Genomic DNA, 27,337 nt, shown 5'->3' with positions numbered 1-27,337 from the left:
GTGCCTTTACAGAACAGTGCTAATATACCTCTGGGAATGGGAAGCTCACTCCTTCCAGAAGCCATGCGTTTCTGTACCAGGTTATTTCTTTTTTTTTAAAGATTTTATTTTTCCTTTTTCTCCCCAAAGCCCCGTGCTACATAGTTATGTGTTTTTAGTTGTGGGTCCTTCTAGTTGTGGCATGTGGGACGCTGCCTCAGCATGGCCTGATGAGCGGTGCCATGTCCGCACCCAGGATCCAAACCGGTGAAACCCTGGGCCGCCGAAGCGGAGCTCTTGAACTTAACCACTTGGCCACAGGGCCGGCCCCCGGTACCGGTTATTTCTAACAGTTCAATAGGTGTCCTTCTATGGAGCTGACACAGGCCTCCCTGTGACTCTATGTGTTACCCAGAATGTGTGAAATCCCTCTGCCGCTCAGCCCTGGTGCGAACACCACAAGACATATGGAAGGCAGCTTTAGTGAATGATCCAGAAGGTTTTCAGAGTCAAAGAATTGGGTGAAGGAAGCTGGAAACAAAGTTAGGTATTGTCAGGGCACCGGTTGCAAAATTCAGAATTAGCATTTGCGGACTCTGCTGTTGATCTCTGAATGACTCTGTGGCCTGGAGCTCAGAGACCATGTCCAGGGGAGCCGCTGCCTGCCTCCTGCTCCCCACTTCCTAGGCTTGGAGGCTCTCTCTTACCCCTCCTGCCCCGGTCAGAAGCCACTGCCAGGTCCATGTGTTTGTGCCTATGCCTTTTATGGCTTAGTGCTTTTTGTGTCCTGGCTCAGAAATCATTGCCAACCCCAAGGTCATGAAGATATTCACCTATGTTTTAAAACTCTAAAACATAGATTTTTAAAAAAACTTTAGAGTTTTTGCTTGTATGTTTAGGAGTCTGATCCATCTCAAACAGATTTTTGAGTGAAGGGAGGTTTCCCCATTGAAATGCATGAAGATTTTTGTCAAGAATCAAGAGACTCTACACACAAGGGTCTGTTTCTGGCCTCTCTATTCTATTCCATTGCTCTCTTTGTTCTTATGCCAATACTCACTGTCTTGATGACTCTAGCTTTAAAATAAGTCTTGAAGTCAAGTAAACTAAGTCTTTCAGCTTTGTTCTCCTTTTCAAAATTGATTTGGCTATATGAGGTGCGTTACATCTGTCAATATATTTTGGAGTAAAATGGGATAAATTTTGTCAATGCATACATGATTTAGGAATCATTGCATCTCTTAAAGGGCCAGGTATCAGCAAGAGTAAACATCTTCCTGGAAGGGGAGCCGGCCCCGTGGCTGAGTGGTTAAGTTCGAGCGCTCCGCTGCGTCAGCCCAGGGTTTCACCGGATAGAATCCTGGGTGCGGACATGGGGCCACTCATCAAGCCACGCTGAGGCGGCATCCTACATGCCACAACTAGAAATACACAACTATGTATCGGGGGGCTTTGGGAAGAAAAAGGAAAAATAAAATCTTTAAAAAAAAACCAACATCTTCCTGGAAGATCTAGCATCCTCCTTAGCAAAACAGGACCAAGGAGGCTATACTGTAGAGACTGAGCACCTGACATCGGGGAGAAGGACTGTTACGGGTTGAACTGTGTTCCCCCAAAAAGATATATTGGAGTCCTAACCCCTAGTACTTCAGAATGTGACCTTATTTGGAGATAGGGTCTTTATAGAGGTAATCGAGTTAAAATGAGAACATTACGGTGGGTTCTAATCCAATATGACTGGTGTCCTTATAAAACAGGGAAATTTGGACACACAGACATGCCCAGAGGGAAGACGATGTACAGAGACTCAGGGAGAAGATGGCCATCAGGCCAAGGGATGCCTGAGGCTACAGAAGTTAGGAGAGAGGACTAGAACAGATCCTTCCCATAGCCTTCAGGGGGGCATGGCCCTGCTGACACCTTTTTTTTTTTTTTTGAGGAAGATTTGCCCTGAGCTAACATCTGCTGCCAATCCTCCTCTTTTTTGCTAATGAAGATTGGCCCTGAGCTAACATCCGTGTCCGTCTTCCTCTACTTTATACGTGGGATGCCTACCACAGCATGGCTTGCCAAGCGGTGCCATGTCAGCACCCAGGATCTGAACCCCTGAACCCCGGGCCGCCAAAGCGGAACGTGCAAACGTAACTGCTGCGCCACTGGGCCAGTCCCCCTGCCCACACCTTGATTTCAGACTTCTGGCCTCCAGAACTTTGAGACAATAAATTTCTGTTGTTCTCAGTCACTTAGTTTGTGGTACTTTGTTACAGCAGCCCGAGGAAACCCTGGAGTGAGTCCAGGTGGTGTCTTTCGCCAGCCAAAGAAGTTGAGTTGTTTTTTTTTTTTTTTTAAAGATTTTATTGTTCCTTTTTCTCCCAAAGCCCCCCAGTACATAGCTGTGTATTTTTAGTTCTGGGTCCTTCTGCTTGTGCTATGTGGGATGCCACCTCAGCATGGCCTGATGAGCGGTGCCATGTCCACACCCAGGGTTTGAACTGGCAAAACCCTGGGCCGCCAAAGCGGAGCGTGTGAACTTAACCACTGGGCCACGGGGCCAGCCCCAAGAAGTTGAGTTCTAATGGGCTTATCAGGGGCTGCACTTGTGCTTAAGAGTCAGCAGAGATTAGAAAGGGACACCAACTTTGGAGCTAGGATGTCTGGATTTAAATCCCAGCTTTGTCAATTTATAACTGTGCCACTTTGGGCAAGCAACCCAACCTCTCTGAGCCCCATCTGTTAAATGGGAATAGTAATAGGACTTGGCAGAAAGGGTTGTTATGAGTGTTCCACGAAATAGCATTTGTTTGGCAATTAGCACAATGCTCAGTAAATGGCGGTTACTATTTTCCCTCTTGTAGGATGTGCCATGCTCAATGAAAGGGGACTGTCTCATTCCAAATCTAATGAATTGGCTAATCTGTGAGTGTTTATGAAAGGCAGAATATCAATGAGAATCCAACCAGGAAAAACAGATACCAGAATAGTGGAACTTTGACAGAGAATTGCTTCACAGGGAGTGGAAGAACTATGGAAGAAGGCAAACAGGGGAGGGTGAAGCATCTACAGATTAAGAACGGCAGGAGGGCCAGTACCACCCCTGCGGCTGGAGGGACTGAGGGGGGAGGCGGTGTTTCTGGTACCGAGGAAGAACTGAAGTCACCCAATAGAAGCTGGACCCACAGTGGGGCTGTCTGGCGGGAGGTAGAGACGCAGGACATGCAGCTGCTGCTGGAGGCAGAGAGAGGGGGAGAAATACCCTGGCTTCTCCCTTCCTCCCGCCCACCAGGCTCCTAATACTGCCTCCCATTGGTCTATCTGTGCAAGAAGCCAGTTGATTGGCAGTCTCCAGGGGCTGGCCTTCATGTGATACAGAGCAAAGCAAAGGAAGGGCAAGGAATGGGTTTGAGGGCTAACAAGCCCAGGCTCAACACCGGAGAGTGAGGGTTACATTTAATCTCCCTGAGCCTCAGATTCCCCATCTAGAAAATGGGGACGATGATGTCTATGAGTCCATATGCATAGAACAGTTGAGTGCATAAAACAAGATGACACATGTAAGCAGTTTAACCCAGTGCCTGGCTGTAGCAGGGAATACCCTGTAAATGTGAATGAACGATCTGGTTAGCTGTTTTCTTCTCAGAGGAGGGAAGACAGAGCCTGGGAATGAACTCAAGGTGCAGGAGCAGTGCTGGTGCTAGTGATATTTTTATCTCGCAGACGTGCCCATCTGTCCTCTCTCCGTTCTAAGCTGGTGACTCTGTCAGTCTCCTTTTAGAAATCCTGAGTCAGGGCTGACCGAACCAAGTTCAGGGTAGCTGGGAGTTCAGTCTTCACGCTCCTTCAAGAGGGTTTCAAATCCACTCGATTTTTCGTTGGTGCCTCTGCCTGCAACTGCTGCCAATTTCCCTTGCCTCTCCCAGCCCGGGGCTGAGCCGTTTCCAGGATCTCTCTTTGTATAATTAAAAAGAAAAATAGAACAGCCGATGTTGCCAAACATGTATTTAAAGTGACACCCTGAGTTCAGGGAGTGAAAAATAAAAACGTTTAAGGTTTAGATTAGAAGTCTCCATGCTCAGCTGTCTCCTGACCCTGGGATTTCTCCTCAGCCCAGCTGCCTTTAATCCCCTGCCCTGGCTTGTAAAAAAGTCTTTTAGACTGAGGGCATTTATTTCCCAAAGAACTGTTCCAGCCTAATCACATGAAAATGCCCAGCATCCCAGGAGCAGCTTGTCAAGTGCAGTGTGGGTCTGTGAGGCCCTAGGAAGGTGGGGAAAGTGGGGTGCTGATGAGTCCTTGCTTTCCTTCACTGTGCCCTTCTACCACCACATCTAACCCATCAGAAAACCCAGTTGACTATAGCCCTTAACGTTTTCTTAAAATCTGAGCCCTTCTTTCCAGCGTCACTTCTTCCGTCTTATCCAGGCTGCCATCATTGCTCTCCCAGAGGTCTACAGTAACCTGCTCCTTGGTGTTTCCGCTTCTCTCATGATCCTCCTAAAGCCATTCTGTATCAGCAACCAGAAAAATCCTTTCTTCTAAAACATAAATCAGATCCTGTCCCTTCTCTGGTTATATTAGTTTCCCATTGCTGCTGTAACAAATTACCACAAATTCAGTGGCTTAAAACAATACAAATTTATTCTCTTATAGTTCTTGCGGTCAGAAGTCAAAAATGAGGGCCAGCCCGGTGGTGCAGCAGTTAAGTTCACATGTTCCGCATCGGAGGCCAGGGTTCGCTGGGTCGGATCCTGGGTGTGGACATGGCACCGCTTGTCAAGCCATGCTGTGGTAGGCGTCCCACATATAAAGTAGAGGAAGATGGGCACAGACGTTAGCTCAGGGCCAGTCTTCCTCAGCAAAAAGAGGAGGATTGGCGGCAGATGTTAGCTCAGGGCTAATCTTCCTCCAAAAAAAAAAAAAGAATCATAAGGGGCTAAGATGAAGGTGATGGCAGGGCTGGTTCCTTCTGGAAGCTCTAAGGGGAAATCCATTCCTTGCCTCTTTCAGTTTCTAGTGGCTGCCTGTAGTCCTTGGCTTGTGGCCCCTTCCTCCTTCTTCAGAACGCATCAGTGTAGTCTCTGCTTCCATCATCACATCTCTTTTCTCTCTGACCCTCCTGTCTACCTCTTATAAGGACCCTTGTAATTACAGTGGGCACATCTAGATAATTCAGGATAATCTCTGCATCTCAAGATCCTTGACTTGATGGCATCTACAAAGCCCCTCCTGCCATTTACGGTAAGATATTCAAAAGTTCCAGGAATTAGGACATGGACATCTTTGGAGGGGTCATTATTCAGCCTACCTGATTTCTTAAAGCCCTCCAATGGCTTTGCATCTGAGTTAGAATAAAACTCAAGCTCCTCACCCCAGATAAGAGTGCCTTATTTGACCTAGCCCTTCCCATCTCTCCAACCCCATGCTTTCCCGCCCTCCCCTTAGCATAGGAGCCCGCTTGCTTCTCACTGTTCTTCCCACCGGCCAAGTCCATTCTTGCCTCAAGGCCTCTGCTCATGCTGCTCCCTCTGCCTGAGTGCTCTTTCCCCAGATCATCACATGGCTCACCAGTTCTTCCCTTTTAGACTTTAGCTCAAATGTCACCTTCTCAGAGGTCTTTCCCTGAGTAATCCATCTCACTCACCATCCCTGCAGTCTTTCATATCATCTGGGTTACTTAATGTCAACATAAGCACTTATTGTCACCTGCTTTTTGTTTTTTCAAAAATAAATTTTATTTATTTATTTATTTTTCAGGAAGATTGGCCCTGAGCTACCATCTGTGGCCAATCTTCCTCTTTTTTTTTCTCTTCCTCGAAGCCCCCCAGCACATAGTTGTATATCCTTGTTGTAGGTCATCCTAGTTCTTCTATGTGGGACTCTGCCACAGCATGTCTTGATGAGTGATGTGTAGGTCTGTGCCCAGGATCTGAACTGGCGAACCCTGGGCTGCTGAAGCAGAGTGTGCAAACTTAACCGTTATGTCACCAGGCTGGCCCCGTAGCTGCTTTTTTAAAATTTGTTTCCTTATTTATTATTGTTTTTCTCCCCCACTAGAACGTGAGCAAATGAGAGAGAAAAAATATTCCTTGCTGTGCTCACTGCTGCATCCCCAGGACTGGCAGATCCCTGGGAGACACAGTAGACCCTTGAGAAATGCTTGTTGAGTGGGTGGATGGATGGATGATGGTCTGGACGTCCAATTTGGTCTCTGGGCTTCAGTGACCAGGATTCAGACTCAGCATGGAGGTAGGTCACAAAGGCAGGAGGGTGCAACATTTAATGAGTGCTTCCTGTATGCCAGGCCCTGTGCTAGTCCTTCCTTTATGTAATTCACCATATTGAACACCTACTGTGTGCCAGGTCTGTTATTTATTCATGTGTTATTTATTCAATTTAAGGAGCATTTATTGAGTGCCTACTGAATGCTAGGTAATGTACATTTATCAAGCATCTACTACACACCAGGTGTCCCAAATCAGCGCCTGGGTCAGAGTAGTTCAATAAATGCCTGAATGAATGAATGCCCTCAAGGAGCCCCCAGTCTTCCTGCCAAAATAGGCTGTAAATAAATGACTGCAACACACAACGATAAGGCTATAATGTGGGTGTGTTCAGAGTGCAGAGGGTTCCCCTTATCACTTCGTACTGCCAGGTACCTTTCCCAGAGCCTTATCTTCTTACCTGGGAACCAGCTCTTTGAAGGTCAGGTAGACTCGCTCCTCACTCACCTGCCTGTCCATCCCCTGGGCGCCCAGGAAGGACCTTGCCTGTAGCATGTGCTCGGTCAGTGCCTGTTGTCTGATTACTTCGGCCTCTCCCACTGGCAGTGGTTCCTTCGCTCATACACCAGGCAAGAGGGCAGTGGCTTGGCCCTAACGCAGATGCTGCTGGCAGGGAGCTGGGAGCCTCTGACACGCTGCCCACCCTCCCATTTGGCCTGACTTTTCCAGCTATAAGTGGAGGATTTGATTCTCCCTCCTTGGTGTAACCCCTTGCCTGGACTTCTATATAATCTATTCTTGTAAAAATTCAGGCGATGCATGGAGATTGTTAAAGACTCAAACCCTCACTGTAGTCACAAGGCTTTGTCTGATCTGACACTTTCCTTCTCTCTTCTTCCTCCTCATCCTCCTTCTCCTTTTTTGTAAATTGTGGTAAAATATACATAACATAAAATCTACCATTTTAACCATTTTAAAGTGTACAGTTCTGTGGCATTAAATGCATTCACACTGTTAGGCAACCATCACCACCATCCTCCCTTGCTTTTTAATAATTAAAAAATTGACTCATTTACTCATTATCTTTTATTGGGGTCTCATATTTAATGATCAATTCATTTAGAACATTTATAAAGATAATTTTAATAATGGCCCATTATTTTGGTATGAAATGGTTAATATAGAGTTTGTCATAGTAAAAGTTAGTCATTAAATTACTTTTTGGAGTTATTTACTGTCATGCAAAGTAATAAAGATTGTGCCAACATGAGCAAGTATAAAAACAAAAAATATTATGCAGTCCTAAGCTTGAAAAGCAGGAAATAAACACACACATGTGTATATCATATATATATATATAACATGTATATGGTTTAAAAAATAATAATATATTATTATCATTACCAATTTACAAAACAAAATTTTGCCAGTTTCATAGTGGCATTATTCACAATAGCCAAAAGGTAGAAACAACCCAAATGTCCATCAGCAGATAATGGATAAACAAATGTGCTACACACATACCATGGAATATTATTTAGCCTAAAAAAGGAAGAAATTTCTGACATCTGCTACAATACGGATGAAACTTGAAGACATTATGCTAAGTAAAATAAGTCAGACACAAAAGGACAAATATGGTTTGATTGCTCTCATATGAAATACCTGGAATAGTTAAATTCACAGAAACAGAAAATAGACTGGTGGTTGCCAGGGGCTGTGTGGAGGGGGAATTTCGGGGAGTTATTTTTTAATGGGTACAGAGTTTCTGTTTGAGATTGTTATGGGCTGAATGTTTGTGTCCCCCCAAAATTAAAACTTGAAGTCCTAACCCCCAATGTCATGGTATTTGGAGGTGGAGCCTTTGGGAGGTAATTAGGTTTAGATTAGGTCACGAGAGTGGGACCCTCACAACGGGATTAGTGCCCTTGTAAGAAGAGGAAGAGAGAGATCTCTCGCTCCATGCACACACACCCAGGAGAGGCCGTGTGAGCACACAGGGAGAGAGTGGCTGTCTACAAACCAAGGAGTGGGCCCTTACTAGCAACTGAATCTGCTGGCATCTTGATCTTGGACTTCTAGCCTCCATAACTGTGAGAAATAAATGTCTGTTCTTTAAGCCACCCAGTCTATGGTATTTTGTTATAGTTGCCCAAGCTGACTAAGGGATGATGAAAAAGTTCTAGAGATGATGGTTGCACAACAGTGTGAATGTGCTTAATGCCACCGAGCTGGACACTTAAAAATGGTTAAAATGATAAATCCTATGTGATATACATCTTGCCACAATTTAAAAAACAAACAGTGCTTGCTTCAGCAGTACATATAATAAAACTGGAATGACACAGAGGTTAGCTTGGCCCCTGAGCAAGGATGACAGCTGAAGTTGTGAAGTGTTCCATATTTGAAAAAAAGAACAGCAACAACAAAACCCCCAACATTATCAGCATCTTTCTTTGAAATTCTCCATGGCCTCATCCCAATCTCTCCTTCTAATCCCCCAGAAGTAACTATTGGCTTTGGTTTTAGATTTATCCCTTACTGTTCCATTGCTTTTCTATGTATATAACTGTTTGCTTTGGCCTGTTTTTGCACTCTAACTTTACTGTGTGCCTGCTTCTGTGACTTGCCTTTCAGCTCAACATTTTTTGGTCAGTCATCCATGTGGATGCATGGAGCTATAGGTCATTCTTTTTCACCACTGTATAGTATTCTGCTTTACAATGTAGATATTGTGGGCCTCTTCAGATCCTCTCAGCCTTCTCTTCTCGGGTACTCTCCCTTGGTCACTTGTTCCATCCTGACTGTTACTATGGTGACTGGTTCTTCGTGGGCTCTGACCAACTGGCCTCCAGCTGGGGCTTCTCTGTGTGGCTGAGGTACACAACATTGAGGGGCCTCCTAGGTGCTCACATGTGGGTAGTCCTGAAGTAGGAGGGAGTTTATACCCTGTGGGGCAAAGCTTTGACCAGGTGCCATAGATAATTGTTCTCTTTTCTTCCTCTGCCTAGAACTGTCCTAAGATGGCATGGTAAATGTGGCCTCTCTTTGGTACCCTCATATTCACTGAACCTCTGTCCCTGCCCCATTCCCTCTTTTCCTCACTCCTGCTTCCTTGAGACTGTACTCCCCAATAAATTAGTACCGCACAAATTTTTGATTCAGGCTCTGCTTTTTGAGGAACCCAAGAGAGACACATTTTGCAATTTGTCTGCTCTCCCGTTAATGAACATTTGAGTCGTTTCAAGTTTTTTGAGACGGCACAGACTGTGGCTGGGGCTAACATCCTCGTTCACACCTCCTGGTGCACTTGTGTCTGTTTCTCTAGAATGTTCCTAGCAGCTGAACTGCTGGATCATAGGTTACACGCTCCTTCAGCTTTACTAAATATTGCCCAATTAGTTCCCCAAGTGCCTACTTATTTTTCAGGTTCATTTCCTCTCTACCCCCACCCTCATCTCCCCATTTCAGATCATAGGGGCCTTCTTTCAGCTCCCTTAGCACGTGCTCCCGCATCACGGAGGCTTTGCATCTGCTGTTTTTTCTGCTGAGAACACTTCCCCCACACCAGCCTGGCTAAGGCCTCCTCTCTCCTCAGAGCTCAGCTCTCTACCCTACTTGGAACAGCTCCCTTGACTTCCTCAACCCCAGATCAGGTCGACCCCTCCACACCCACCCACATAAGACCTCATAGCCCCATTTACCTCTCCGTTGTGATCAGTTGCAATGTCATCAGTTGCAATGTACCATCTCTCTGTGCAACTACTGGTACAAAGCATGTCAACTGTCCCAAGTTTCACTAGCCTGAAAGCAGTAACCACCATGTTTGTTTAAGCTCACCACCATATCTTCAGCGCCCAACATTGGTGTCTGGCACATAGTAGGCAATTGTTTTTATTGATCTAATAGCTGGTCTATGTTGTCACTCATATTCGAGTTCAGTGTGTAATTTTTCCAGCATGTTTTAACATTAATTAGCATCTGCTGGTGGCCAAGATTATGACAATATAAACACAATCCCTTTCCTTGAGAAACTCACAGATAAAGGTCAATTAATATTGAGCTCGCTGGACCCTGACATATTTTAAGTGCTTAGCAACTGTTTGATTCAGAAGTCACCTCTAGCCTGAGTATTACTATTAGTGGAATGAGTAATGATGGTCATTGTTTACTGAGCAATTATTATGTGCCCAGCATTCTACTAAGAGCTTTACATTTCCCATCTCCTCCTATCATCGCACCCTACCAGGGAGGTACTGTTATTACCTCCACCTTACAGCTGCAGAAAGGTGAAGTCACTCAGTCCAGGTCCCACAGTTTGTGAACAGTGCAGACAGGATGGGATTTCTCAGCCAGAGCTCCCAACCTCCTATCATGACGCTAAATTTCTCCTGACCCAGTTGCACTGTTTTCAGTTAGATTCTAGAGACTGAGTTCTTAATCACAATGGTAATCAATGATATTTACCTTGGGGGCCAGCCCCGTGGCCGAGTGGTTAAGTTCACGTGCTCCACTTTGGTGGCCCAGGGTTTCACCGGTTTGGATCCTGGGTGTGGACATGGCACCACTCATCAGGCCATGCTGAGGCGGCGTCCCACATGCCACAGCTAGAAGGACCCACAACTAAAAATATACAACTATGTACCTGGGGGCTTTGGGGAGAAAAAGGAAAAAATAAAATCTTTAAAAAAAATTTACCTTTATTTGGTGCTTATCAAATACTAATCACTTTACATTCATCCATTAATCTATTTGACAAATATGTACTGAGAACCTACTATGTGTCAAGCTCTGTTTGAGGGGCTAGAGGTACAGAGGTGGACAAAACACCTTATAGGAGGAGAAAAAAATAACCAAAACAAATAAGTGAAATACATGATAGATGGTGATCAGTGAAAATGAAAGCAGAAGAGAGAAACATGGAGTGTGAAGACTGGGGTTTCAGTGACCTCATTTCATCCTCCCAACAATCTGGTTTTCCCATTGTACAAATAATAATGAGATTCAGAGAGGTGAAGTCACTCCCCACACTGCTCATAGGCTGAGAAGTCAGGACTCCGGAAGGACTGACGACCCCATCCTGCCAATCGCTTTTTGCTGTGCCTCTACCCAGCGCCTAGAATTTTGGTGAACTCAAAAGGAAATCAAACTTTCTCCAAGAACTTAACATCTGGCAGGGGAGTAAATTGACCCAGGTGAGCAGAGGACTCACAATGCAGTACTGATGTGTTGATACCCTGCCCAGGGCAGACATTAAGAGTGATCGCCTAGGGGAGATGCGGATGCTGAGGCTGGAGTCACAGTTCAGGCTGACGAATCGATTACGGAGATCAGGAGCAGAAGAGGCAAGCCGCCTAGGTCATTCCGGGACTGTTGGTGACTCTGAGGCCCACCAGTCCCTGCCCTGCCCCCACAGCTGGCTCTGCACCCCGCCCCCTTCCACCCTCCGGTCTCCAGCCTCCAGGCCATCAAGTAGGGAGCCTGAAAGAGGCTGGCGACGGAGCGATTAGTCCTGACCCTGCCTTGGGGAAGCCACACTCGCTTGCAAATATTGGCCTCCCCTTCCCCCAACACAGCATCGCCAGCTTGAGGGGCCTCCCAGACAGGGGGGTCTGGGGCCATGACGCGGAGTGCACGTTTGCAGGCCTCAGCTGAGGGCGATGACAGCTGGTCCCCTGTTCCCAGGCGGCCTCGTGAAGGGGAGGCGGAGACGCAGTCTGGAATACAGGGAAGGAGAGCCTGGGCTTCGGAGCTAGAAAGGTGTAGAGCACCCCCTCCCGCAGGCACACCACCTTGTCTGTTGCACTTCAAGAGGGCCTCTTAGAACCTTTGTGTCTTCTTCAAAGAGGTACATTTTAAGGTTTGTTTTTCAAGCTGAAAATAGACATATTTTGGTGTCTGAGGAATTCATTCAACATTCGTTGAGTATATTTTATGAACCAGGCCCTCAGGGGCTGAGGATAAGCAGTGAACAAGCCCAAGGTCAGTCTTTCAGGGACTTTTCCTTTTAATGAGAGAGACAGACATTAGACTGTTAACACATGAGGATTTTATTATAATTCTGAGAAGTGTTCTGAATGAGAAAGGGTTTTGTGCTAGGGTTGGACAAACTCACCTGCTCTCAAGGGGCGATCTCAGAGATTTCTCTCTCCAGGCTGGGAATCAGAGCCAACTGCCCTTCGCATTTCAGAACATCTTAGCCTCCCCAGGGCAAAAGGCCTGTCCTTTGCCGTGAATAGCTGCTGCGGAGTGAAGAGGAGGGTTTCCTAGAAAGGCCGCTCTGTGTATGAATCTAGGAGGCACTCAATAAATAACTGGTGAATTAATGTCATTCCAAGGAGGGTTAAAAAGTCACGGGCTCCATCTGCAAAGGGTGCTATAATATGGCTAGCCAGGAAAAGAGAAAAATCTCAGCACTGTTATTCCTAGATTTCCGGACGGGTGAGGAATTTGGGGACTGGGGGAGGCACGGTTGGGGTGCTGGGCTTCCACTCTACACATACTCTTGGAGCAGGTCGCTGGCCCTGTGCTAGGTAGGATGCAAATCAATGAATGAGACAGCAGGGTTCCTGCCCTCCCAGGGCTCACAGTTTGGTGAGAGCAGAGGCCACAGCGAGGCAATGTGATCAGCATTAGGAGGGGGGCAGGAAAGAGAAGATATCTAAGCGATTCCAGGAGGATAAGTAAGAGATACAGAAAGGGTGCTCTGGGTGAAGGGATCAGCATATGCAAAGGCATAGGGGAGAGAAAGCAGGTTTATTCAAAGAACTCAAAATAGTTGAGCGTGTTCAGACTTTGAAGGAGACTGGGTGGGGAGACAAAGGATGTGGGAGAGAAAAGCAGAGCTCTTCCACCCATCTTAGGCAGCCTTCCCCTTGGGGGAAAACTACATTTCCCCAAACCACAACTAGTTAGGGTTATGAAGTCCACGAGGTCAACTTCGTTTGAATGAAGACACACCATTTACCAACCGCCCTGTTGTAGCACATTGGCTTGGTCGGTCCTCACATCACTCTTACATGTTTGATATTATGGCCCCTACTTTACAGATGGGATAGCTGAGGCTCAGTTTGGGCACCTTGTCCAACGTCACGTAGCTCACTATATTTGGGAATTTAGAATGTTCCTGTATGTAAATGCGTCTGTTCTAGCCGTTCCTTTCACATGAGGTAATGCATGTAAAAGCTTTTTTGTAATAGAGCCATGTAAACATAAGGCATGATTATTCCTTTTGCTGGACTTTTGGCTCCATCCAGTTGAGCCTGCAGCATTCAGGGAACCCAGGAAGGGGCAATAGGGAAAGCCCAAAGGCCCAATGGCCTCTCTTAAAATTGTCCCGTATCTATTCTGGTTCCCTCTCTGGGGCACCTCCAGATATTATCTTCTGCCAAATAGTTTGTTTCTCAGAAGTTGCAAGTCGTGGGAGGTTAAAAAAAAATCAGCAGCATCAACAGCTACAAAACCCCTGCAGCAGCCTGAACACAAAGAGTCTGAATTTTTGAACAAAAGGCAGGGTGAGACCCGAAAGTAAATGCTGACACATCCTCTCTCCAGCTGTGAACTGGGGGTCTGAGGGCTGCTGCAAAGGTCATCTGTGTCTACATCTTTGGGCAGGAAATGCAATTCAATCCTCTTGGTGACTGATGGCTCTGCAAGATTAATGGGATAGTCTCCTACGCTGGTCTCTGTTCTGACGGTACAGAAAGTAAAGCCGACTTCTCTCCTCCCCTCTCCTCTTACTAAGCAAGGGCAGCTGATCCCCCATTTGAAAAGTTCAAAACTTTTCTCCAGGAAATTTGTCCCCTGGTGTTCTTTTGACGGGTGAAACTCTGCCTTCTGGGCTGAGATCCAAAGGTGGCACTTCAAGGTCTGGGGACCTTTCTAGGCTTTTTGTCTGTTCCTACTTCATCTTTCAAAAGAAAATTAATATAAAGGGCATGATTGTCCCTGAAAGGGTTAACTGCCAGCCCTGCTGTCCGGCCCTTGGGGCTTGGCAACCAATGACAATTTTGCATGATGAAGTAATGCTTGGATTTTGATTTCCATTGGTTCACACACTTGTCCATCAATCCAAAGATGCAAGTTTTGAAAGTATCTTTGAACTTTTATGACTCTCTTCCTGGCATTAACCCCTTAATTAACTCACCTGTTATTTCCAAGTTTCCTTCCAATCCTCCCACAGGAAGAGGACATTAGAAAATGCAGAACTCTGGATAGAAACTGAAGTCTTCCCCACATGACCAAAGCCAGTGTCAGGCTGTATGTGACTCTGCTCTTTCTCACTCTGATGCTTCAATCTCCAAGGGACTGAGGAGTGGAAAAAAAAGGAAAAGGTCATGGGGAAGAGCAATCACTTTAACAGCAATAGTGTGGTCTGCTGTCCCCCAAAGAATTTTTTTAATTGCAAAAGTAATACAAAATATGGCAAAACTCTGGGGTTTGGCAAAGCTAGGTACTGGATACAAAGTCCTTGCTATGTTTCTTCGTTATATTTATTTTCTATGCCTCTATGTTTGAAATATTTGATAAATTTAAAAGGGCACAATGGTTGTTAAAAATGCAAATAATATATAAATATAGTCTCTATATAACCCCCTCAAAATGTTCTGCCCCCCTCAGAAGTGATCCAACAGCAGTGTGCTGCTCCGTTCCAGCGTTCTGGGGGCATATCTATACAACATGACCTGTATAAAGTTCAGCATAAATGGGATCATAATATATACATTTCTGTGAACTCCTTTTTGTTTCTTAAGCAATCTTGAACTTTTCCTGCCTCACAACATTCAGATTTACGTCATCTTTAAATAATATTTTAGAATGAGGCAGTTCTACGGAAAGTATATGGAAAGAGCTCCAAGTTCATATTAAGTTAAAAAAGAAGAGGTAGAACGGTGTGTATACTTGTATGACACAGTGAGAAAAGGAAATATGTAGACATTTGCAAATACATAAACTGTTTCTGGCAGGATACCCAAGAGACTGGTTAGCACGTTTTCTGGGGATGGGAGTGTGGAAGGGAGAAACTGGGTGGGTGGGGATGGGGGAGAAAGACAACGCGATTTTAAAACAATTTTAAAATTGTGGCATATTTCATCAGGACGATGGACTCTGTAAACTATTTAAGGACGCTTTAAAGAATTACACTCAGGTGCCCACCATCTAGGTCCAGAATCAGAAAAGCACCGTACCTCTCGCTGTTCCCCTCCCCTGTCCTCCAGTTAAGTCTTTTCTTGTATTTTGTGTTAATCGCTCTCTTGTTTTTATTTACCACTTATGTATCTATACCTGAACAATATTTGATTTAGATTTGCCTGATTTTGAACCTTAAAAGCTCAAAAAAGATGACTCAAATGAAATTCATATTTGAGTAGGTAATACACGTACATAGTACAGATTCAAAAGGTACCATAGCATATAAAATGAAATTAGGTCTATAAGGTTCCAAATCAGGCAACATGAATGCATACATGTGGCAAAAATTTCACCTTGTACCAAACAATAGGTTTTCTTCTCTTCTCCTCATTTTTTTTGTTTTCCAAAGAAAGAAAATTCTGCGTATATAGAAGAATATAGTAGATAGAGATATATCCCCTTTGGTTTACATAAGTGGAAATCATTCCACATGAGTATATATAGAGCTCCCTAACTCTTTTTAGTGATTTGATAATAGCATTTCATTGAGCAGACAAATGGTCCAAGAATTATTTAATCAGTTTCCCAACTTTTAGATTGATTTTCAGTCTTTCTCTATTGCAAACCGAGCTACAATGGATTGCATCTTTGTGTTTGAGTTGATCAGTAGGATATATGTCAGGAAGTGGTCATCCATTTCTCAGGCTTCCTGCCCGATGGCCAATGATCTGTCCTTGAGAAGTTTATGGTCAGATATGGGCAGGTGGGACAATCCATACCCGACTGGCATCCCCAGGTGCCTACAGTGCCAAGCTCTTGGCAGGCACTCTCAGAGCGAGTGGTTTAAGGGCTAACACTTCAGACATTCACACTGTTCCAGATGGCCCCTTCTTGGAAACCTTTGCAGATATCTCTGGCCCCCTTCCCCCACCTCATCATTCCAATACTTCATTTTCTCTAGGACCCTTCGTTCATTCCACAAATGTTTCCAGAAGGTTGATTATAGGGACTCAGTGCCAAATCAGACTGTGATGTATACACAGCCTGGTAGGTGAGTTAAGACAAATTCTGGAAAACACTCTAAGGTTGCGCTGTCCAAAAAGATAGACACTAGCTACATATAGTTATTTAAATTTAATTAAAATTAAATATAATTTAACATTCAGTTCCTTAATCCCACTACCCACATTTCAAGCGCTTAATAGCCACATGCGGCTAGAGGCTGCTACTGTATTGGACAGTGAAGACATAGAACATTTCTACCACGTTCTATGGGACAGCCCTGTGGGGAGGCCTAGTGGTCAAGCCTGCAGGCTCAAGATACCTACAAGCCCTGGGTTCAAATCCTGTCTCTGCTATTTCACAGCTGTAAAATTTGAGCAAGTAACTTGACCGCTCTTTGAGCCTCAGCTATAAAAGTGGGGAGTTACAGACCCTCCCTCATAGTGCCTTGATGAGGATTCACAGAGACAGCAAACGTGAGTGGTTTTGCTCGAAGACACAGTTAGCTCTCAAAAATGAGGAGCTATTATAATTATATATGAATCAGATAAGAGATTCAGTTTCTAACAGTTCAAAAATCTTGGATTCTGGACTCTGGGGTTCCATCCAGAATCAGCCCTTCCTAACTCCCTTGGGAAGCGGTTGGTCTGTCCACTCCCTGCCCTGCCTGGAGTACAATCCGAGCTGGTTCTTGTATCCTCTTGGTCTTAGAGCACAGAGCTAGCTGCTCAATCAACTTTTGATAAATTAAGAAATGAATGAATGGGGCCAACACAGCCAGGATTTGACTGGGCCTGTTCTAAGAATGAGAAGGAGGGTCCAGGAAGTCATTATTATTATGTTTCAAATACAACTGGCCTGGTCTTTTTTGCAAGAAAAAATACCTCTCTTGGAGAAGCACCTTAAGCTTCCCTCCCCTCTCTCCTCTACCGTCTGTTCCTCTGGGACAATTAGCCAACACTGGGAGCTTAAGGGTCTTGGCCCTTCCCCCTTTGGCCCAAAATAACCTCCTCCCCCACTTTGAGCAAATGCCTGAAATTCTTTCAACAGAGGACAAAGCCTTTCATCTGCCAATTACTGATAAAGGGAAAATGCAAATATCGCTGGGGAAGGTGATCCATCAAGGGCCCAACATTTATTGAGTGACCACTTAGGACCAGGCGGCAGGGTAGGCATTCTGGGGGAGTCAAAGGGGAATAAACCCCCGGCTGGCCCATTCTTCTCTCTGGTCTGTGGTTTCCTCACGGTTTGTAAAGGGAGGGATTAAATTAGGTGACTACTCAACCCCTTCCCACTCTGACAGGCCAGGAACTCCCCATCCGGGTGATATATGGACTTAGCTGTTTTTACACTAAGGTGCCTGCCATGGGATCTTTTCCTGACACCAGCTTTTGGGGACACCATGAGGCCACATGGGGAAAAAGAAGGGTCTTTGGGAGGAAAGGAGAATTAAGACCAAGCGTGCTATTTCACAGTTTTGCTTATTCCACTTTACTCATTTTTCAAGATGCTCCAGCCCACAAGCCCTCCTTTGAACACATTTATTTCATTATGTGGGAGCAGTGAAGGTGGTCAATATCCAAAAAGCATGTGATAACAGAGCCAGGCTCCAGTTTGAGCCCCAGCAGCCCCACTTACAATCTGTGTGATCTTGGGTGAGTGGCTTTGCCTTTCTGAGTCCCAGTTTCCTCATTTGCAAAATGAGTAATAACAAGACTATTTCCCTTCAAGGGTTCTTGTGAGAAAGAGAGAAGCGAGTAAAATGGTCCCTGGTTCTTGACAGAGGCTGAAGGCAAAACTCTTCTCACTCCCACTGAGCCCACGAGGGCAATTTCAATTTGGGAACACAATTTTGATGTTTGCCTGCCTCATCCCTACTTAAAAATTTTTTTACAGCTAGTAGACTTAGATTAAAACAAACTTCAAAGAGTAGTCTTTGGGTGCGTGGGGTGGGGGAAGGAATACAGAAAGACGGGACAGGAAACTTTAAGGTGAGCGGGGGGAAGCCGTCTCTCAGGGTGACCAATATGGAGCTGATGTTTTACATCTGATCTCTGCTGGGGAAGCCACTTCCTCCCCACATTTCTGATCGCTGTGTTGACATGGGGACGATATGAGGGCAGAGCAATCATCCAGATTCATAACTTCTCCAGGCCTCGGTTTCCCCATCTGCAAAATGACCTGCTCCAACTATCCCACAGGGTTAATGGGAGAAACAAAAATACAAGCATGGGAATTACTTTGGCAAAGCCTGCTGCGAGCATCCACCACAATCCTTCAGGAAGCCCTGCTGCCATGTCAGCGCAGCGTGATCTTTACCCCCGAGATCAGGCCTACATGGGCTGGAGGAATGTTTAAGGCCAGCTTTTCTCACAACCAAAGTCGATTTGGCTGTTGTTCAGGATGGAATTACAGGACAACTCATTTAGGACTCCAGTTTTGGGGGTGGTCACAGCGAACTAGTTATGTGGACACGGAAGCACACTCAGATCTAACGATACTTCATATGTGTACAGAGGATGCCAATACCTCCGCCAAGAAGCTCTATAGGATTAACCAAGGGCGCCCAAAATTCCCCGCGCCCCATCCCAGAGCGCCTTGCACCTTTCCACCGACTTTTCTCCTATAAACGGCCAATAAGGGCTTACCCTCCTCCTGTTTGCCAGCTGCGTTAGGAGGCGCCAGATCCGATTCTCTCGGTAGTTCACTCCTGAGCATCTATTTCCTCCTCTTGGCGAGCGCAGGGACCTTTAAAAAATGTCCAATTTCTGTTCCAGGGCTCGTCGCCTAGTAAAGGACTCCACAGACGCGGGCAGAATGAATGAATGAAAGGCAACGTCTTCCGGTCAGCTCGGGTCTGAAAAGGCTCTGGTCTGGCTGTATTTCCTGTACCTGTGTGTGTATGTGGGGGGTCCATATCTTTGAGTCCCGGAGTTTAAAAGCTGTGCAGTCCGTACAGGTATGGAGCTGCGCTAATTTCTTCCTGAGTCCCCAGATGCCTTCTCCATATGGCAGGTCCGCACCTGGGGGTCTGGGGAGGATCGTCCCCAGCCCCCTAAAAACCACATGCAGCAGCAAAGCAAAAAAAGAAAAATTATATATACAAAATGTTTTGAATTTGGGTCGGCCACGTAGGTAATAGGGTGGGGTGGATGAGGGAAGAGGAAGAGGGGTAGCCCGTGGGGGCCTTGGGCAAATGGGGACGGGGATTAAGGTGGGGGGTCGTTTTTGGGGGTTCCAGGCCCCGGGGGCTTTCACGCCAGCGAGCTCGGCTTGCATTTCCGCGCCTCCCGCTGAGGCCAGCCGTGCAAATCTGCACCTCCTTCCCGAACCCCTCCTCCTTCCCTCCCTCCCTGCCCCGCCATCTCCGGGATGCGCCCGCCGCCTGCAACTCAGCCCTCCAAAAGTCAGCTCTGCACACAACTCCCGGGCGGCGGCGGCGCCTGCGTGCAGAGGCGCACTCGTGACCCAACAACAAAACAGCGATGCCAGGGCGCTAACGGCGCCCGGTGCCTCCCGGGCGCCCTCCCCGCCCCACACCTCCTCGGGCCGCCGCCCCCGCCCCCCCATCCCGGGCCGAGTGCCCCCCCCACCTAGCCGGGCCGCGGGCTCAGAGCGCGATCGGCAACAATGTTTACGTTCCGGGGATTATGACGTCGACGCCTCCCCCCCCACAACTGCTGAAAATGGTTTCCTAGGACTTTGCAAACGGATCTGCTTAAGTGTTGGTGCAAAACTTTGTAGATCTCGGCTCTGGCTTGCTTTATTTATTTATTTTTTGGTTTGTTTTCTTTGGTCTTCCCTCCTTCCCCCCTCCGCCAAAATGCAGGGGGCAGGAGTGTTGACAATTAATTGGTGAACTCTCCTAAAAAAATGGAGGCAGAGAAAGACTCTGGAAGAAGATTGGTGTGTAGCTTTTTTTTTTTTTCCAAATCTGTATCTGGTTTATGATAGATCTATTTTTTTTTGTTGTTTCTCGCTGCCTTTTCTTTCCTTTTCTGTATTTTGCAAGAGGACCGGAAAAAAATATAATAAATTGCATGCAAAAGGAAGCAAGCAGCTTACTCCTCCAGTCCCTTGTGAGGCTCAGAGTCTCAGACACTTAAGTGGGGAGGTAGTAGCGGGGAAAGGCGTGTGGGGGGGCTGAGTGGGCTCGGGGTTCGCCCGGAATCTGGGGGGCTGCGGGGCCGGGCTCTGGGCGGTGGAGGGAGGAGGCAGGGGATGCGGGGAGTGGTGGGGGAGTCTCCTTAGGAAGTGAGTGTGCGCGCGCGCTTGTGGGGAGATGAGGCAGCTGCTGGTGCGTTTTGGGGTCTCCGATGGGAGCTTTGTGGCGGGCTGTCTGCCTCTCTCCCTCTCAAGCCCCGAACCCCCCCACCCCTCCTTCTTCTTGCACTGGCGGGCGGTCGGCGGGGGCGGCTGGGGTCTCAGCCCTTCCATTTCAGCTTTCCAGCTTCCCTGGTAGCTCGGGGGCGGCTCCAGTCTTAGAAATGCCGCCGGCCCCGGGTTCCGGCTTCCCGGCTCTGCCGCCGCTGCCGCCTGGGCTGCTGTTAGCGCCGAGCCCGGGCGCTGCGGCGGCTCCTCCCGGGGCCTACAAATGCCCCGCCAGCCCGTGCGCGGAGCCCCCTTCGCGGGTTACATAACCAGGCTCCCGGCCGAGTAGGCAAAACTCAACACCTCTTCGGGGTGGGGGGCAAGGGAGAGCCCCCAGACGTCCCTTCCATGGCCTCCAAAGATGTAGGAGAGGAGTGCCCTGTATAGGGCGCAGCCGGATCCTGGAGGTGCGGGCCCCTCTCGTTATCTTGATTTTCAGCATCTTTGGCATTTGCGCAAAGTTGGTCGGGTCGCAATGGTGGGGTGCAGGGGGCGCGCGGCTCCTGCACCTGTTCGAACTGGGCCCAGGGTGAGAGGCGACCCCCAGTTCCCCCAGTAATGTCCGGGGGTCTCTGGTTTGGGTCCTCGCAGCGCCCGATTGACCGCCAGAGATACGACGAGAACGAGGACTTGTCGGACGTGGAGGAAATCGTCAGCGTCCGCGGCTTCAGCCTGGAGGAGAAGCTGCGCAGCCAGCTGTACCAGGGGGACTTCGTGCACGCCATGGAGGGCAAAGGTGAGGCGCCCCCTCCTCGGGCCGCCCTCCGTGCCGCGGGCCAAGCGCACGTGGGGAGGGAGCTGCCGGTGGCTGGGTTCGTATTTCGCGCCCGCGTCCCCCATTCCAGGGGATCCGGTGACGAAACGAGGCCGAGCACTGGGGGGGTGGGGTGGGGTGGCGAGGGAGGAGGGCAGGCGGGAACCGGGGCCGGCCGTGGGCCTAGGCCGGGTCCGCGCCCACCACCAGCCTCAGGGTGGGCAGAGCCAGGGGGCAGGGGGACAGAGGGACCTGAGGACAGACGAGCGGATGGAGGGAGGGCGGGTGCGGCGCATTCTACCCCACCCGGAGCCGGCCCAGCTCCTTGCGCTGCGAGAGGTGCGGTCACCTGGCCGGAGAGGCGCTGGGCGCCCCTGGGGCATTGAGGTGAGGGTCCCCCCAGGCCCGAAGCTTCCCAAAACCCCATGCCATTTTGGGCCCTGCCAGTTAGGAACTGGCGCTGGGGACGCCCCGAGCCACTGAGTGATGCCTCCTCAGGCCTGGGGTCTCCTGAACCCCATCACCTCGTGGGCTCGGCCGGATTGGGGCAGGGGCTGGATGAGCTCCCAGTTGTTGGCCGGAGCCTCTACTTAAGCCTGAGGCCTCAGCCGGGCAGCCCTGACAGTTCGAAGCCGGGACTGTGGGTGGGGTATTGTCCTCCTTAGGCTTAAGGCTGAGATCGCTGTCCCCTGGCAGTTTGAAGACTTGGGACCCTCCCCCTGGGAAACAGAGTCTCTTCCCAGGCCTGAGACCTTGCGAGTTCTTTTCCTCTTGTGGGCCCTGCCACTTTAGAGCAGAAGTTGGGGAAGCCTCTTGGGTTTTGGGGTGCCACCCCAGCCTGATACCTTCGGGATCTGAATTTCTCCCTGACCTTGGTACTAGGAAGGTGTCTGGGAGTATCGTCCAGGTGACGCTCTGGCTTGGGTCTGAGGCCTCTAGAAGTGCCGCGAGGCCCTGGTACGCCTGTGGGCTTGGAATTTAGAAGATGCTCCTGCCCACCTAGGCATCTCCCTGGGCCGTCCTGGGGTTTGTAAATTCATTTTTTTCCTTTCAGATATTCGAGTTTGCTTTATATTACTCTTTTTTCCATTTTGTTTATCCGCCATCCCCTTGGGAAAACCCTTCCATCCCTCAGTGAGCTGACAACAGGGACTCCCGCCTCCAGGTTCCGGTTGAGTGGTGGGGGCTGTGGAGTTGCCCTAGAAGAGACGGTCCTGGCTTTGCATTTTTGAAGTTTCTCTTTTGTGCCCATTGCTTCCTGGGGCGCTGGGCTTCCGTGCTAGGGGGTAGTTGTGGGGGGAGGGAAGAAGAAATTTCTTCTAGCCTGCCAGGTCTTAAGAGCATTGCACACAGAGGCGGACAGTCCAGGGGGCTACTGCATTTGAATTTCCTTAGCGTAAATGAGGTTTTAATTCCTCTCCTTTCTTCCCCCCTTTTACACAGAGCCCATGAGAAAACAATATGCAAACTTTTCCTAGTCATTTGTGAGGAATTCTCTGCCCAGGATCTCAGAGCAGTTTCTCAGGCTCATTTGAGGAAGTTGAGGCTCACCCAGGGGGTGGGCTTTGGGTGTGTGTGTGTGTGGGGGTGCGGTTCCAGCAAGGGAGATTCCTTAAATCTGCGGTCTGGGCTCCTTTCAGGAGGGCCCTAGGGTTTTGGTAGTTAATTCAGATCTGGCCCCAAACCTCGAGGGAGGAGCTGAGAAACAGAAGGAGCCCTTAGCCTGGATTCAAAATAGAAGCTTCTTAAACTTCTCTGCCTTTAAATCCTTAGGCATCCCCATTCACTGTGAGCCCCTGGGGATCTGAGCTGCTGAGGTCAGGGCTTTCCCCGGCTCTGGTTTTGTTCTCTCCCTCTCCTCTGAGCTGAGTTGTGTTGGCCTCCCCCCCGCCCAGCTGCCCTGGTGCCCTGTTTCCCCGGGGCAGGGGCTTCGGCGGCCTGGGATCTCTTCTATCTCCCTTCCGATTGGCCAGGGAGGGCTTGTGCCCTTGCGGATTGCTTCAGTTACCTGAGGATTTCAGGCTGTGCAGAATTATCTCAGCCTCCCTCACCTCTGTATTTATAGGGATATGGTTGGGTCAGATCCCCTGCTTTTGAAACTCAAGGAGGATAGAAACTAAGGCCTCCTTCATGCTCTAGAGCTTTCAGTAAGGATTTTGGGGTCAACACTAGAGAAGCCCCAGACAGAAAACCACACTGAATTTTCTTGGGGTCTCACTCTGCCCTCCTTGCACAGCCCTCACCTGGGAGCACCCCTCTCGGTTATCCAGTTGAAGCAAGTATTGCGATGGCTGCAGCAAAATTTCACTATTAAGACAACAAAGCTGTGCCCAGTTCCCTAGTTATTTTGGCACCAAATACACAGTTTCCAGGGAAACCGGCTTTCCCCCCCTCCTCTTCACTATGCAGGATATTACAATAAGATCTTCCCTGATGCTCTACTACAATGAGAGCCCTCCTCCCAGCCTCCTCTCTGGGGCTTCAGATCCTCCCAGGTGGCATTCTTCAATTTTGCAGTCCCTTTACTTTCTGAGCTCAGCCTGGGATGCGTTTCTCTGTCTGTTCCCCTTTCCCAGCCATAGCTGGGGCTCTTTCTGTGTGGGGCTCTTTCATGAGTCTCCCTCCCCAGCCCTCGCCGGCCTTGGGCTGTTCATTGACAAGTTCTGACCCGTGGGGCATGCAGAGAATGACTGAGTAGGCAGAGGAGCTGATAGTTGGCATGGCTTCTCTTGGGCTTTGCCTGATCCATTTCCCTGTCATTTTTCAGGGAGCTTTTGCCCTAGGGCTGGTGCCTGTGTCTAGTATAACCCTTGCCCCCTCTTCCATCATTTTTCTTCTCCTAACCAATTGATGGTGGTTCATTTGCTCCTTCATGACTTAACCAACTTGTTTTAATTCCAACATCCAAACAGATTTCAACTATGAGTACGTGCAGAGAGAAGCTCTCAGGGTTCCTCTGATATTTCGAGAAAAGGATGGACTAGGAATTAAGTAAGTTGCTGAAACTAATCGCTTCTTTCCCTGTCTCCCTCCCTAACGTGTTTTATAGCTTGGGGTGGATTTCCTCCACCCTTTTTTCCACCTTTCATGGCTGAGAAGGATCTTTATTATCTGGGGATAGTATTTCCTTGTTCAAGCCTTGACAAAGGGGAAAAACGCTCCAAAGATTGGTCTTTTTCAGAGAATTTGGGCAGAGAGGACATAAGGTAGTTAAACAGTGTTGACTTTTTTCCCTGACCTGCCCCAGTTATGTGCAGTGACTTCCTAAAGAGAATTGTGCCCCTCTCCCCAAATCAGGAGACTGAGGCAGGGCCTGAGCTGCAAGGGGATTGGCCAGCCTCTAAGCTCAGGCTCTCCCTTTGTGGGAAATTGGTCCTTTTCTGTGGAGGGTGCATTTCCTAGGCTGTTCGGCCCAGGTCTCCCCTTTGTCTGCCTGCCCTGGTACCTGCCTCGCCACTGTGTCTTGTTCCCTTTACATTCTCCTGGGGATCTGTGAGGACTCCAGGTCGGGGAGAGATCCGGGAGGCAGGCTGGAAGAACAGGTTTCCACCCCTTGGGCAGGGGTGGGGAGGAGGCTGAGGGTGTCATCCCCGCCTGCCTCCCTCTCCAGCATCTACTGCCAGACTCGCTCAAGAATCTCATTCCTACTAGTGGAAATGAAGCCTTTGGCATCATTGTTAATTAATGGTAAATGTCACCACAGTCATAGCCAGTGTTACCACGTCTCTGGAATTGGTATGATGTGCGTCTTTTTGTCCCTCTGAACCTAAAGGGATCCCTCCCACTTTTCATACAACTCCTTATGGAGAGTATTTTCTAGAAGAAGAGACACAGAGAAGGCCACTCACCCTAAAAGAAAGCAGGGTTTGAATGCCCAGCTCTGGCACTTACCCTTGACACCACACCTCCGTCTTCCCCGGAAAAGTGCAGTGGATGGTGGATGTCCCATCCTCTTTCCTGCAGCAGTGCTGAGTTCAGGTGTTGGGGAGAGTGAGGGGGTTTGGTTTGCCTCCTGAGCTGAGGAAGGGGCTCAGTGGTTTGGAGGTGACCCTCCTTTGAAGCACCAACTGGTCTACCACCCTCCCTCAGGGTTATCTCATTTTGGGTTCCCAAACTGAGAGCAAGGGATCCCTCTTGGAAAAATGGCCTCCTCCTGCCCCCCGAGTTAGGCCTAACTCTGTTGTTTCTGGCTTCTCACCAAATGTCTGTGCTCCACTTTTTCCAGGATGCCTGACCCTGATTTCACGGTCCGAGATGTCAAACTCCTAGTGGGTAAGTTGCTTGCCGTGTGCGCGCCTCAGAAATGCTGAAGTAGGGAGGAGGAGAAGGGGAAGGAGGCCATCGCCACCTGCCTAGTTAGATTTTTAACGGCCTCTGAAAAGAAAGTCCCTATGGGAGGAGGCAGGAGCAGGTGTGAGCTGCAACCGTCTCATTCTAGAGAAGAGGTCAGATCGCAAAGTCCCGAGAAGCTGTATTGGAGGGTACTTGCCAGTGCAGTTTTATGAGGCCGATTTGGACCCCAGCGTCCAGTTTGGGTGTCAGCAACGCAATCTTAGATCTCTCCTTCAAGTTTGTTTGTGGGTTGCTGTGTAAACACTGCGTGCTTTGTGACCCCTAAAAGACTTTCAGACATTCTTCCTGCTTCCTCAGGGTTCTAGACAGGTCTAGGGCGGGGCTTGCCTCTGAGTGCCCAGCAAATGTTTGTTAACTCCCTGAGCACCTGCAGAGTGTGGCTGAGCCCTGTGTGCTCCGGACTCCTGACCAGATAGCAGGCGGCCTTTCAGATCTCACAGAAAGTTGTTCAGTAAATTCGTTCTTTCCACAAGTGTTGCTCAAGTAGCTCCTACATGGCAGGCAAGTTCAGAGCTGTGAACATGACAGGCAAGACTCCTGCCCTCTTGGTGGGAGCGATGGATAACAAAGAAGTAGAGTTTTTTGGGTTTTTTTTAAGATTTTATTTTTTTCTTTTTTCTCCCCAAATCCCCCCGGTACATCCCACATGCCACAACTAGAAGGACCCACAACTAAAATATACAACTATGTACTGGGGGGATTTGGGGAGAAAAAGCAGAAAAAAAAAAGATGATTGGCAAGTTGTTAGCTCAGGTGCCAATCTTTAAAAAGAAAAGCAGTATCTTCTCAGAGGATAAGGGCTATGAGGAAATAAAGCAGGGTAATGGGATGGAGCTGTATTTTGATGGGGTGGCCAGGGAAGGCCTTGGGGTCCGCTGTGGGAAAGAACATTCCGGATTGAGGGATGAGTCAGGTCAAAGCGCAGAGGTAGGGGAGGAAGGGAAGGAGCGAGGGAGAAAGTAGTAGGAGACGAGAGAGGTCCCAGAGCCAGGCCTTGTAGGCCCTGGTCGGGAGTTTGGGTTTGACTCCTAGTTCGATGGGAAGCCACTGCGGAGTTTTAAAGTGGGGTGAGGGGGGGGGTTGCTGTGTTATTTTCCTGGGGGCGTTTTCCAATTTTATTGAGAAATAATTGACGTACATCACTGTGTAAGTTTAAGGCGTTTAAGTATGACAGTTTGATTTACATATACTATAAAACGATTAAAACATTTTTTCATTTGAGATAAAATTCACGTACCATAAAATTCACCATTTAACCATTTTAGAGTGTACAATTCAGTGGTTTTTAGTATATGCAAAATGTTGTGCAACTGCCATCACCGTCTAATTTCAGAACATTTCCATCACCCCCGATGTAAACCCCGTACCTCCCAATTCTCTCTCTCCATCCCCTGGCAACCACTGATCTGCTTTGTACCTCTGTGGGTTTGTCTATTCTGGACATTTCGTATAAGTGGAATCACATAATATCTGGTCCTGTGTATCTGGCTTCTTTCCATTAGCCTAATGTTTTCGAGGTTCATCTGTG

The 27,337-nt window shown here is 48.2% G+C and overlaps 1 protein-coding gene, 2 long non-coding RNA genes and 1 other non-coding gene across 12 annotated transcripts in view; 2 read left to right on the top strand and 2 right to left on the bottom strand.

Moving 5' to 3' along the window:
* Positions 1-3,411: 3,411 nt before the first annotated feature.
* LOC139084750 (uncharacterized) lies at positions 3,412-10,849 on the bottom strand. The gene is made up of 2 exons (XR_011542435.1): positions 10,665-10,849; positions 3,412-3,925 (listed from the first exon to the last, which is right to left on the bottom strand). It is a non-coding gene; the product is annotated as an uncharacterized lncRNA (long non-coding RNA).
* Positions 8,502-8,605, top strand: LOC139084968 (U6 spliceosomal RNA). The gene has a single exon (XR_011542907.1). It is a non-coding gene; the product is annotated as a U6 spliceosomal RNA (small nuclear RNA).
* A 1,377-nt stretch (positions 10,850-12,226) lies between the features above and the next one.
* Positions 12,227-19,853, bottom strand: LOC139084748 (uncharacterized). Its single transcript, XR_011542433.1, has 4 exons — positions 19,224-19,853; positions 18,980-19,079; positions 14,344-14,504; positions 12,227-12,439 (listed from the first exon to the last, which is right to left on the bottom strand). It is a non-coding gene; the product is annotated as an uncharacterized lncRNA (long non-coding RNA).
* Positions 19,748-27,337, top strand: part of KDM2B (lysine demethylase 2B) — a 118,100-nt gene continuing 110,510 nt past the window's right edge. For 2 of the 9 annotated variants that reach the window (XM_070629035.1, XM_070629034.1), the window contains exons 1-4: positions 19,748-20,237; positions 21,294-21,438; positions 24,369-24,447; positions 25,682-25,728. In XM_070629035.1, coding sequence (XP_070485136.1) covers positions 20,205-20,237; positions 21,294-21,438; positions 24,369-24,447; positions 25,682-25,728 — 304 coding nt within the window. In that variant the 5' untranslated portion in view covers positions 19,748-20,204. The other 7 variants (XM_070629046.1, XM_070629037.1, XM_070629036.1 and 4 more) reach the window with 7 other exon arrangements.

The sequence above is a fragment of the Equus przewalskii genome, chromosome 7 (genome assembly GCF_037783145.1).
Source record: "Equus przewalskii isolate Varuska chromosome 7, EquPr2, whole genome shotgun sequence".
Lineage (NCBI taxonomy): Eukaryota > Metazoa > Chordata > Mammalia > Perissodactyla > Equidae > Equus > Equus przewalskii.
The sequence above is the reverse complement of the archived record's forward strand: the minus strand, read 5'-3'. Positions and strand labels throughout refer to the sequence as shown.